Source organism: Haliotis asinina, chromosome 13, assembly GCF_037392515.1.
Source record: "Haliotis asinina isolate JCU_RB_2024 chromosome 13, JCU_Hal_asi_v2, whole genome shotgun sequence".
NCBI lineage: Eukaryota > Metazoa > Mollusca > Gastropoda > Lepetellida > Haliotidae > Haliotis > Haliotis asinina.
In genome coordinates, this window is record NC_090292.1 from 11,554,007 (window position 1) to 11,567,562 (window position 13,556).

General features: G+C 39.8%; 2 protein-coding genes across 4 annotated transcripts in view; one reads left to right on the forward strand and one right to left on the reverse strand.

Moving 5' to 3' along the window:
* Positions 1-6,204, reverse strand: part of LOC137259754 (E3 ubiquitin-protein ligase Arkadia-like) — a 284,279-nt gene extending 278,075 nt beyond the window's left edge. For 2 of the 3 annotated variants that reach the window (XR_010954711.1, XM_067797353.1), the window contains exons 1-2: positions 6,137-6,204; positions 4,873-4,992 (exon numbers count right to left, since the gene is read on the reverse strand). Coding sequence is in view for 2 of the 3 variants with exons in the window: in XM_067797353.1 (XP_067653454.1) it covers positions 4,873-4,968 (96 nt within the window). In the remaining variant the exon portion in view is untranslated. Of the gene's footprint in view, positions 1-4,872; positions 4,993-6,130 lie in introns of all 3 variants that reach the window. The other variant, XM_067797354.1, reaches the window with a different exon arrangement.
* Positions 6,205-6,620: 416 nt separating this feature from the next.
* On the forward strand, positions 6,621-13,175 carry LOC137259975 (UDP-N-acetylglucosamine transferase subunit ALG13-like). Its single transcript, XM_067797631.1, has 4 exons — positions 6,621-6,722; positions 10,637-10,799; positions 11,391-11,529; positions 13,039-13,175. The coding sequence occupies exons 1-4, from the start codon at positions 6,639-6,641 to the stop codon at positions 13,148-13,150; spliced, it is 498 nt and encodes a 165-aa protein (XP_067653732.1). The 5' UTR covers positions 6,621-6,638; the 3' UTR covers positions 13,151-13,175.
* The last annotated feature ends 381 nt before the right edge of the window (positions 13,176-13,556 follow it).

Sequence of the window (13,556 nt, forward strand, 5' to 3'; positions counted from 1 at the left end):
AGGGGACAGTTTGACAAGTCACTGCTGACTTCCCACGATACTTGCAACTCTGATTGTTTAAAAAACAAAATGTGGGCCATTTAATTGTTGAATATCATTTCAGTAAGTAAATAACACGGGTCTTTGAGTCAATGGATTATGAGGTTATAATCTGTTCATAGTTGCTAAGCATAATGTGAAATTAGTGTGATTGCGGTAGGAGCGAAAAACAGACCCTCAAGAAGGTGGTAACCGAACGACTTGTACGTGTATGGAATGAGGTAATGCCATTCACTCACGGTGTTTCCGTTCTTTCTGTCAACAGTGTTAATAAATAAAATTGGGATTGAATTAATCAAATAAAATGCGGTTTCTGACACCATACGTTTTGGGATGACTGTGTTTTAACGTGCTAGAGCATGGTCTGTTGCATCACAGCAAACATTGTAAGTACTCGTCAGAACTCAACTGATAGCATGTCTTGTCCTTCATAAGTTACTACTATGATGTTGTTATGATTATTATTGAGAAAACGCTGCATGTTTTAAGCATCTGAAACACAATGGGTATGTACGAAAAACACTGTCAGTGGTCATCCGCACTGAATTTCACTAGTTCAAGTAATTTATAAAAGCTCAACAGCGGATTTGTTGATGAGCTATTTTCGATTTCATGAAGGGGTGTGATCGCTGTTCAACTTTTTTTTATGGGAGCCATGGATTACCCCACGGTTTAACCGAATCCGCGGTATCACGAAGCGCGTCATTGCAAGGGATGACTGTATTTACAAACTGAGCCCGTGAAAATTCACTACACAATCAGGCCAGTGTCTGGAGTTTTTACTGGCTTGACTGCTTTTTAACTAGCCTCAGGCTAACAGTCACAGGCAAGTAGCTACTTCATCCGCTGTCTAGGTCACAGTGACATCATGTGTCATAGCATCGTCATGGACACCATTAGGCATCATCAACTTGATCAAGGATTAAAATGAAAGAAATTAGTTCTTCCAACTGAATGAACATTCTTGAAGACTTCAAGAGTTACACATTTGGTTACACATTTGTTATTTGTGGCATGTGACAATTGTTTGCTGTTCTTAAATCTGACATTTGTTATTATATAATATTAATAATTTCAGAGCCAATTACAAGAAATGTGTCTGAAGTGCCTTTAGTTTTATTCCATGTGTCCTGTGAATTTTCTGTGGGTCAGACAGACCTCTGAAACTTACAGGATCCAGTGTCCTGTTACTCGGAAACACCATTATGAACACTGCCTTTTAGAGTGGACAAATGTAAAATAACAAATGTCTGATAAATAAGCAACATATGAATTCTACCACAAGTTATCATCTGTGGTCTAGCCATGTCTTAAACACTATGAGTTGCCACATATCATCAGCATACGTCTCAACCTTTAACTTGTCAACAGACTGACCCTCAACAACAACATCTGGCAACAAAGTAACAAGCTATCCATTGGGTCCAAGCCATATCTCAAATATCACAGACTGATCCTCAACAGCAACATCTGGCAACAAAGTAACAAGCTTTCCATTGGGTCCAAGCCATATCCCAGATATCACAGACTGATCCTCAACAGCAACATCTGGCAACAAAGTAACAAGCTTTCCATTGGGTCCAAGCCATATCCCAGATATCACAGACTGACCCTCAACAGCAACATCTGGCAACAAAGTAACAAGCTTACCACTGGATCCAAGCCTTATCTCAAATATCACAGACTGACCCTCAACAGCAACATCTGGCAACAAAGTAACAAGCTATCCATTGGGTCCAAGCCATATCTCAAATATCACAGACTGATCCTCAACAGCAACATTTGGCAACAAAGTAACAAGCTTACCACTGGGTCCAAGCCATATCTCAAATATCACAGACTGACCCTCAACAGCAACATCTGGCAACAAAGTAACAAGCTTTCCATTGGGTCCAAGCCATATGTCAAATATCACAGACTGACCCTCAACAGCAACATCTGGCAACAAAGTAACAAGCTTTCCATTGGGTCCAAGCCATATCCCAGATATCACAGACTGACCCTCAACAGCAACATCTGGCAACAAAGTAACAAGCTATTCATTGGGTCCAAGCCATACCTCAAATATCACAGACTGACCCTCAACAGCAACATCTGGCAACAAAGTAACAAGCTATCCATTGGGGCCAAGCCATATCTCAAATATCACAGACTGACCCTCAACAGCAATATCTGGCAACATTAAGAACTGAACAAAGTGACAAGGTATCTATAAGGTCAAGGCACATCTCAAGATCACAGACTGACTCACATCAGTAACTGCTGGTGACATAAAATGACAAGCTATCCATAGGGTCCTAGACACATCTCAAATATCACCCACTGACCTACATTGGCTACATCTGGCAACATTAAGTAACACGCTATCTGCAGGGTCCAAGTTGTATCTCAATTATCACAAACTGACCCACATCAGCAACATCTGGTGATTAAGTGACAAGCTACCTATTGGGTCCTAGCCAGTGTTGGAAATAGATGCAAACTGTTACTAGCAACTGGGGTTAGTGACCCCAAACCTTCACTAATCCCTTCAGACACAATACATGGCCGAGATAATACTTGAAAATTTATAGACAATAAAGCAGCGCATATGAGAATAGTTCGAGTATTCATTTCACTAATTAATTATTTCAGACTATTAACTGTGAGCATCTGACATGGATAGGGCTCACTCCAAGAACTCCCATACATTTTCAAAAAAGAAGACAAAGTAATGAATATCCCAATGGCAAAATACTCTTCATGAAAAGGTCTGCAAGTTATGATTGTGTCAGATGTTCTGGCATTTATGGAGCAAAGTGGAAGGAGAGCATTGAAAGATTTTTAAGTTCTGCTCCAGAAAGGAACATTAACATAAAATTTAGCTGAAGTCAAACTTGTTGCCATGGAATCACAAAAATATAATTTAATCAGAATTCCAAAACTACCAAAACGCACCAGTTCACTCCTAGATATGTCTATGTCCAAAATTTGGTGAAGAAACAGTGAATGAGTTATAGGTTCTGCTCCAGAAAACAGCACTACCACAAATTTCAGTCAAGGTCAAGCCTGTTGCCATGGACATGCCTAAAATATTTAATTCAGAATTCCAAAACTACCAAAAAGCATCATTACACAACCAATCCTATCTATGTGCCAAGTTCAGTGAAGAAATGATTGTAAAGATCTGCTCCCAAAATGACAACAGACAGATGGACGCATGGACAGAGTCCATTCCAATATCTTCCACAAAACATATTCAGGATTGCAATGAACATTTCATGCACAAAAGATCTGGACCACATATTCATAATTTCATCTCTGCATGTACTCATACAAAACCTACCACGATCATTGAAGGACCCTCCTCAGTTGTCTGGGGTTTGCTTTCAAACAGCGGTCAATCACAGGGGTCATCCCTGGCACTTCAGAACTGACCAATGATGTTACTGCGTACGACTGAGATACTTGTATTGTGTGCATTTGATCATTTATCGCCCGCAACCCATTATGCAGGGGGTACTGAAATGCACTCTGTCTGTCCATGCCATTTCCATGGCAACAAGTTTGACTTCCACTGAACTTTGTGTTAGTGCTCTTTTCCGGAGAAGAACTCTAAAACTGTTCACTATTTCCTCACGATACTTGGCAGATAGATTGGTGTACTGGTGCCTTTCGATAGTTTCAGAATTCTGAATGAAATATTTTTGGCATTTCCATGGCAACAACTTTGACTTAGGCTGAAATTAGTGGTAGTGATCTTTTCTGGATCTTTTCTTTTCCCTGTTACTTCACCAAACTTGGTACATAGCCTGGTCTACTGGTGTACTGGTGCCTTTTGGTATTTCCATGGCAATACCTTTGACTTAGGCTGAAATTAATGGTAGAGCTCTTTTCTGGAGAAGAAGTATAAAACTGTTCAATGTTTCTTCACCAAACTTGGCACATAGATAGATTTGGTGGTGTATTGGCAACTTTTGGTACTTTTGGAATTCTGAATAAAATATTCTAGGCATTTCTGTGACAACAAGTTTGACTTACGTTGAGATGGGTGGTGGTGTTCTTTTCTGGAGCAGAACTCTAAAACCTTTCCCTGTTACTTCACAAAACTTGGTACATAGCTTGGTCTTCTGATATACTGGTGCATTTTGGTAATTTTGTTCAATTCTGATAAGAATATTTGGGTGTTTCCATGGCAATAAGTTTGACTTAGAAACTGGTGGTTGTTTTCCTTTCAGGAGTAAAACTTTTAAAACCTTTCATTACTCTCCTTCCAATTTTCTGTGTACACACCAAAACATATGGCTTAATCACATCTTCTAGACATGTTCATGAACGATATTTTGCCATTGCGGTGGATATTGATGACTCTGTCTTCTGATTGTTTTTGAGGACAACGTCGCTTAAATTAGCAACTCAGGATTCAGATTCAGGAAATTCTAATTTAATTCTAATTCCTAAATTATCAGTATCCATGCTGACCAGCTTCAGAAACTTTTGACATGCCCCACAAAGGTCAACTAGCATTTTGCTTGCGGGCAGGCAGTTATTTTGAACACTGGTCCCAGCCACATCGGCAACATCTGGCAACATTCAGTAACAAGCTATCTACAAGGTCCTCGCCACACCTCAAATATCACACACTGACCAACATCAGCAAAACTTAATGACATTGACTGCAAGCGATCCATAGGGTCCTAGCCCCATGTTTCAAAGATCACTGACTGATCCACATCAGCAACTTTGGTGACATTAAGTCACAAGCTATCTGCTACGTGTCCTCACCATATCTTAAGTGTGAAGCCACAGACTAGTAACAAACTATCTTTCATTAATTAAGACAGACTGACGAACCTCTTTAATAGCAACCGGCAGTGTGACAGGTGTCTGCCAGGCCATGCCACTTGTTTCGCTGGCCCCGGGTCCAAGTGAGAGGAGGCGGTCCTCCATCTCATGCGTTGCTGGCTGCAGATGCTGAAACATACAGTGATGAGTAAGTAAGCAAATGACAAAGTTTAGGGGAGATTTTGGGTCTTGAACATGTCAGCATGGTCAGTAGATTGCAAACTACTATCAGATGTCACCTGTCAGATTGCCAGATAATGTAGACATGTATCAAAACACAAACAACACACTTTACCTTACCTTAAGTCAAAACACTTTCTTCGGAAACACTCATCTGTTGATGTCAGTGAGTAATTTGGGTTTTATGTCACTTTTAGTAATATTCCAGCAATTTCACTATGGAGGATACAAGAAATGGTCATCACATACAGTATCAATGAGGGGAAACAAAATCTGAGCCTTTGACATGATGACATGATGACATGATGAGCTTTTGATGACTACGCTACCCCAAAGCCCCTTTGTTGATATCAATGTGAAATGATATGTTAGTCGAGGACGAGGTGGACCAGGGCAGATATTACTCAACTAAAACTAGGAGTGAGTGAGTGAGTTTTAGTTTTACGCTGCACCCAGCAATATTCCAGCTATATGGCGGCTGTCTGTAAATAATCGAGTCTGGACCAGACAATCCAGTGATCAACAACATGAGCATCGATCTGCGTACTTGGGAACCGATGACATGTGTCAACCAAGTCAGCTAGCCTCACCACCCGATCCCGCTAAAATTAGGATAAAAGAGAGGCATGGGTAAATATGTACTTTCCCATAAGAAATCATTCTTCATTCAATCTAAACCAAGTCAGCATCTGGACACAGAACAGATCTCTTTATTACATATTCACGCTACCATGGTGATTAGTATGGGAGAAGTTATGCTTGTGATGGTGATCTTTCTTTTCAGATGGGGTTTTATTGTATCTGAGAGAGAAGAGAAAAACTTCTCAGGATTTGATTTCAAACACTACCGTTTTTGGCGTCATTCTGAACGTGCAATCCAAATTGTCTACTACGAATGATTATAACAACTGTTGTGAGCAGTATTTTTCTCGTTTACGTGAACGTGAGTTGGGTGGGTGCGCCGTATTCTGCCTTGCTATTTTCTTGATGTTATCAACACGCCTCATGCAGAAATAGCTAATTAGTGTTCACAAACATAAACAATATCCACAGATGACATAAGTTACAATTAAAGACAGGAAATAACACTTACTTCAGACAAAATATTTTATGTTGTTTTCTTCTGTTCTTTCGATAAACTGACAGCCATCTTTGCAACGCAGTTAATATAGCGAACGGTTCGCATTGGTCAATTTTCGATAACACGTTTATCAAGCAAACTACTTAAGGATTAATGGATAATGATTTATGATTTATTTTTGTTCTTAATCAATGGTCAATAGTTATACTAGCAATATTTCTAATTTCATAGCTTAAAAACATAAGTTCCGCACGTGCACAAAGATTTGATATTATATACAACCTATTATAAAGAAAAGACTGAAATCGCCTAACTGCAAAGTTTTTGGTTTTTATTGTGATAAGCATTCATTGAAAAATCACTACATATTATTATTATGTTTTGAAATATACATTGATATGTATTTAAACTATTCTGAGGATATACTCTGTTATAAATTCACCCTTCATTCTAGGATAATAGAAGCAGTTTTATTTCTAATAGCATCTCCGCGTGTTGTGTTCTGCTGGCAAACATGTCGAAAACAGTGTTCGTGACAGTGGGAACAACGACCTTTCACGCACTCACAAAGACGACGTCATCGAAACAACTTTGCAAGGTTGATGCTAATTCACATTACCTAAACGAGGCATTGTGTGTCCCAGATTCATTATGTCTGTCAACTCGTAAACATGTCTTTGTTTATTGTGGCCAGTGTACACCTACAAGGCTACATGATTTCTGGGTAGGCGATTGTACCTGCATAGCCGAGAGCCGCGATGCGGTCCCATACAGGGTCATGTCTTGACTGTACTGGACCGCATCGCGGCTCTCGGCTGGTACCTGCACAGTCGTTGCCGTGTGATTCCGGAGGTAATTTATTTACGTGGCGACGCAGAATTGCTAACATGACTTAATTACTGACCTGACTAACTGGTGATTAATTATACTCATATGATGTACAGCTGATATCGGGCAAACTCAGTTAGGTGTGGGAAATATGAAAACATGACTATGAGACCCTTCCTGTCCTGAGTGCAGTTTACCGGGCGCACCCTTTACATGATCCTTAGGGTTAGGGTCCCTTTACGATCCTTGGGGTTAGGGCTTGGGTTTAGGGTCAGGTACGCTTTCCTATTTGTAGGGAGCGCTAATTGCCTGCCCTTAGAATCCCCCAACAAATAAGCGCACGTGAAATCAAACATAGTTTGGGGTGGTGGGGTAGCCTAATGGTTAAAGCGTTCGCTCGTCACGCCAAAGACCCGGGTTCGATTCCCCACATCGGTACAATGTGTGAAGCCCATTTTCTGGTGTCCCTCGCCGTCATATTGCTGGAATATTGCTAAAAAGCGGCGTAAAACTAAACTCACTCATTTTAGAAAGACCCACCACCACCACAGAAAAACAAAAAATAAAATTTGCAATGTGTGGGGAAGGTATGAACCAGATGAAATCCGCTGTTTGAGAATGGGAACATCTCGATTGGCTGCTGGTACCAGAAACATCTTGTGTCTTGTCTCTCTCAGCACCAGCACCACCAAACACCCACTAACTTTCAACAACATCATATTTATGGTATTTTCACTTACCAAACTTTTCCAAACAATGATACCCGGCCCTCATATCCTGTCCTTTCTAGCGTAACTCAACCAAAATTGTACCAGTTCCAAGTTGTTTAAAATGAAGCTGAAAAACCTTACTCAGTCTGGACATGCATTTGAGTATGATTCTTACTCCAATGATAAATCAATTTCATTTTCAAGTACTCCATCATGCAAATATTGAATTTAGTATGAGCAAACCAACTTCTGCTTGCAAGTATGACCCAAAACTTTGAACACTCTCCCATCGAGGCCTCAGTAGCTCAATTGGTAGAGCGTGGAACTCCAAAACCGAGATTTGCAAGTTTGAAACCCTGTTCAGTAAGAAATATTTGCAAAAGTTTCTTCAGTGAAAGTGCCTGTCATTGACATGTGACATCGCATCCGGTTGAAAGGGACTTTCATACAAGATATAGTGAGGGATTCTACAGATGCTCTGCGTCAATTGATCTGGAAAAGTGCGCCTGATAATGTACAGTACTCCCCTGCCCTAATTCATGTGGTGTAAAACCAAAGTGCTGAAAAACATAGCAAGTCTGGAGAACATTAACAACGTTGTGGAAGATTGCACACAACCCCTCATACACAACCACCTATACCCAAATGAACCGTACACACATCCCTGATCATAAGGTTGATCCCATTTTGCCCACATCTCAGTTTGCATACAGAGGAAGTGAAGGAAATGTTGGACACCATTGTTACATACATGAGTATGTCCCAAGTCTAATTACCTGTGCCGATCCATTAAGTTGTAAGTGACTGTCAAAGTAGCTGTTTGACCTTCATCTTGCCACATACTTTGACCATGAGAGAAGATGTTTCTCATAGTTGAAATTGATTAGCCATGGAACCTTGATATGCACATACTCTACCCCATCCTCACTATCGACAGGGTATGCTCAATAAGACTCCACCATACCCTTGATGCATCTACAAAACTTTTATTACCTCCCTTTGCTGGCTCCACATCCTCACAGTAGCCGATCAGAGAAGCCGCTGTTACAACTGAGCTTGCTAGTGTCAACAACAGTAGCGGTCACAGCTGTGAAGGTTTGTTTGCAGTGCAACTCAGATTTGGGGGAAATCATACAGACACATTGATAGGATTGAAAATTAAAAAAAAAAACACAAGGAATCCCTCTGCCTCTTTCAGAGAATCTTAGCATGATTTGTGTTGCAAAATTTAATTGGTTAGATAATTTAAAAATGTGAAAGACAGTTGTGATTGGTTCACTCAACTTCCCAGCATATACACTTGATTGGATGAAAAGGCACCCAAAGGAGGCTGTAGATGCATAGATGCATCCAAGGTATAGTGGAGATTCATTGGAACGTATACCCTGGAGATATCGAGGATGACTCTACCCTTAAAACAGAGCAACTCTGTCTATTTTGTTTACAGGGAGGGAAACATACAAGTTGAGTTGTCGGTGAAAAAGTTACATGTAGTTTAAAGCGGCTCAGGTGGACTAGGAAGTGAAGCCATTTTGTGAATTGGTTGGAATAAATGAAACATTTATAATAGCCTTTAAGTAAAGATTAAACCAAAGCATTTTCACATTTTATGATATTGCTGACTGATTATTAAATTGTTTTACTTTGAGTCATATTGTTTCTGAGTGAGGTAATAATGCTAATTTGCAGCATATCACCTCGCATCCTCGATATCTCCAGGGTATGCGATCCGATAAGTCTCCACTATACCCTGGACACATCCACGGGTCGGCCCGATAATTTTATTACCTCCCTTTGCTGGCTCCGCATTCTCACAGTAGCCAATCAGCTAGGCCGCCGTTATAACCGAGCTTGCCAGTGTGAACAAAGGTAGCAGTCGCAACTGCGAAGGTTTGCTCGCCATGCGACCCACAATTTGGGGAAATCGTACAGGCAAAGTTTTTGGTCAGAAACTTTTTAGATATATATGCAAGAACCCCATCAACCTCCTTCAGAAAACCTCTGCATGTTTTTTTTGCCAAGTTTAATAGGCTAGATAATTTAAAAAGCGAAAGAGAGTTGTGATTAACTTCTCAGCGAAGACATCTGATTGCATAAAAAGCCAGCCAAGGGAGGTAATAAATTTATCGGGGTGAGCCGTAAATGCGTCCAGGGTATAGTGTAGACTTTTCGGAACGTATGCCCAGGAGATACCGAGGATGATCACCTCAGTGTTGGCATAGAAAGACCAACATTACTCCTTACTTGGACACATTTACATGCATATCAATGTGTAGGTTTTAAAGAATTGGATTGTATGTATAGGAGAAAACACGCCTCCGAGGAGAAGTGGTTTCTCTAACATATACACTGTGAGTGATGGGTAATTACAATGTAGATGATCATTCAATGAAGCTACATAACAACTGAAGCACTCATAAAATCAGTTTACTGGCAGTAACTAAGTAGATAATTTAACCCTACCACCTTCGTCAGCCCAGTGGCCATGCGGTAGAGCATCTGCCTACGGATGTGAGACTTACAGTTCCACCCCTGCTTTGAAAAACATTTGAATTGTGAGCTAAATCTAGAATGATATTTTTCAATTGATTACCTGGTAATTACCTGGTTTGAATTCCAGGTCATCCTTATTAAGTTTCTATGGTTGTCATGACATTAACCTTGTACAAACTTTGCTCTTTGCCTTTTGCAATTTCCTATAACTGCAGGCTTGGTGTTGGGGTAGCTCAGTGGTTAAAGCTTTTGCTTTTTATGCTGAAGGCCTGGGTTCAGTTCCCAACATGGGTACATCGGGTACAGCCCATTCTGGTGTCCCCCACCTTTGGGATATTCTTAAATATTGCTAAAAGTGGCATACTCACATACTCACATACTCACATACTCTCACAGCAAGCAAACATTCTGTGATTAAACTGGAATACTTACCAGTAAAGCATAAATACCTAATTTGTGCACACCTTCAATCTATTTTCAGGTATTTAAGACTCTTGGCTACAACAAGCTGACATTGCAGACTGGCAAAATAGACTTTGATATTGAAGACAGTGAAGTGGATGATTTTACTGTGGAACATTTTGAGTACAAAGACTCTATTGCCGATGACATTCAAGGAGCATCTCTTGTTATAAGTCATGCAGGTAAGGGTTTTATTTATGAAACAGTGCTTGGTCTTTCTTTAAACCTGGTGTAACTGAACATGTGTATGTAACCTACCAATTGGATTTGTGTAGAAGATGTGTTTATTTTACTAACTTGTTATTCCCAAGGTACAGATGTGTTTATTATACTGACGTATGGTATGTGTTTATTCCCCAGATACATACATGTGTTTATTATACTGGTGTATGGTATGTGTTTATTCCCCAGATACAGACGTGTTTATTATACTGATGTATGGTTGGTGTTTATTCCCCAGATACAGACGTGTTTATTATACTGACATTGGATATGTGTTTATTCTCCAGATACAGAGCATGTGTTTATCATACTGATGTGTGTGTTTATTCTACGGAAACAGCGTGTCAGTGAGGTTTGTGTACAAGCTGCACTCACTTGTCCAGTTAGGGGATCCTTACACTTCTCACTTCACTCATGGCCTCAATTTATTTTCAGCAAAGCCTTCAAGTAATTTCTCCATGGTTGGTTTTCACTTTTATGTCCAAAGAAATCTAAACTGATAGATAAATGAGACTGTTCTCTGGGGCTTACATTTTATGTGTTATGGTCAGGTGCGGGGAGTGTGCTAGATGTCCTTGGTGCTGGGAAGCCTCTGCTGGTGGTCATCAATGAAGAGCTGCAGGGAAACCACCAGATTGAACTTGCACATCAGCTGGCCATAGATGGGCACCTGTACTACTGCACTTGCAGGTACCTTATCTGTATTAACTGGGTGGGTTGCATGTACGATCAGAAGTGTAACAATGCAGTATGGTTACAATGCATACTCTGATGATATGGCTATGATATAAGCAGTATGTTTGTTTCATATGTTCTTGTTGTCTCCATCCATCCATCCATCCATCCGTCCATCCGTTCGTATATCCATCCATCCATTCGTGCACATTCGTCTTTTTAAAGCCGTTCACTATTTCTTCACCTAACTTGGCACATAAATAGGTCTAGTGGTGAACTGGTAGTTTTGGAATACTGCAAAAATATTTTATGCATGACCATGGCAACAAGTTTGACTTTGCCTGAATTTGGTGGTCATGCTCCTTTCTGGAGCTTAACTTAAAACCTTTCAATATGCCCATTCCAGTTTGCTATATACACGCTAAAACATTTAACATAATCATAACTAGTAGACATATTCATAAAGAATATTTTGCCTTTGTGGGGGATAGTGATGACTTTGTCTTCTTATTGCAAATATTTTCAAGTTTCAGAGAGCAAAGCTGGGATATTGTTGGGGAAGTGTATGAATTTGGGAGCTGTGTGCAGATTGTGCTGTTCATAGACATCGTGGAAATCTTGAAAAATTGCAGTTATTTTAGGCGTGTTTTTATATCAATACCACTTGTTTTGAATCTTACAGGAGTTGTATATCAGTGCATTGTATCCCAAGCCTTGTGTTGTGGTCCAATAATTTATTCCCACTTGTGTTGAACCGCTTTTGGGTATTTTCTCAGAAACTGCTTTCAGAATTACAAAATGTCCACAGCCTCCTGAATCATAGTCAGAACCTCTAAGCATTCCCACATAACACCTGTCATAAAAAAACATGCACTTGCTTCCTGTCAGATCAAGAATTGGCTTTTATTTATTGTGTTTTGTGTACAAATACCTCAATGATGAAAGATCATTCATTGGGTATGAACCCATTCACTCGTTTCATAAACTTGGTATTACACAGAGTGTCAATTAGTATTCTCTATAAAATCACTGACCATTCATTGGATATGAAACCATTCACTCATTTCATAAACTTGTTATTACACAGAGCGTCATTTAGTATTCTCTATAAAATCACTGGCCATTCATTGGTTTATTGTATTACTCATATCTGTTCGTATGCAGCTCAAAATTACAGATATATTGAAATTTCTAATGCTACATTTGCACGAACCTCGACATGACCTTGTTCCTGTTTTTGACCAGTGAAGGTTCCGGGGTAGAATAGGCCTTCAGCAACCCATGCTTGCCATAAGAGGCGACTATGCTTGTCATAAGAGGCCACAAATGGGATCGAGTGGTCAGACTCACTAACTTGGTTGACACATGTCATCGGTTCCCAGTTGAACCAATGCTTGTGTTGTTGATCACTAGATTGTCTGGTCCAGACTTTAGATATTATTTACAGACCGCTGCCATTGAACGAAAATATTGCTGAGTGTGGCATAAAACTCAACCCACTCACTCAACTGTTTCTATTTTCAGTTCATTGTGTGAGAAAATACAGACCTGTGACTTCACCAAGTTGAAACCACTGCCTTCTGGGAAACCTGACAAATTTGCATCATTCCTGGATTCAGCTTTGGGTTTTTCATGACAAAAATTAAACAGTTATTTTTTCATCTCTGAGTTGTTGTTTTTATCTCCCTGATGTCTCCTGAAGTCACAGTTGTTGTCCCTTGGACCATCGAATTGCAACTTGAAAACTAATAAGCATATAATACTCAATGAAATGCTGATGGTAATCAAAACATCAGACTAACTCTGTGAGGCTTGCAGAATTTATGTCCTGAAAATAAAAAATGTTGTTTAAGAAACTGTCATTAGAATGTTGACACAGTTAACGAGATAGATTGCAAAAAGAGGGAACAGCCAGGTTTTAGAGAAGGATAGAGATGGCAAATGGATCTCTAACTTTATTGCCACTTGTGCACATGTATGAAGGTTTGTTGAACAACATTTCTTATTATTTTTGTCAGATGTTTTGATTGTGATTAGCACTT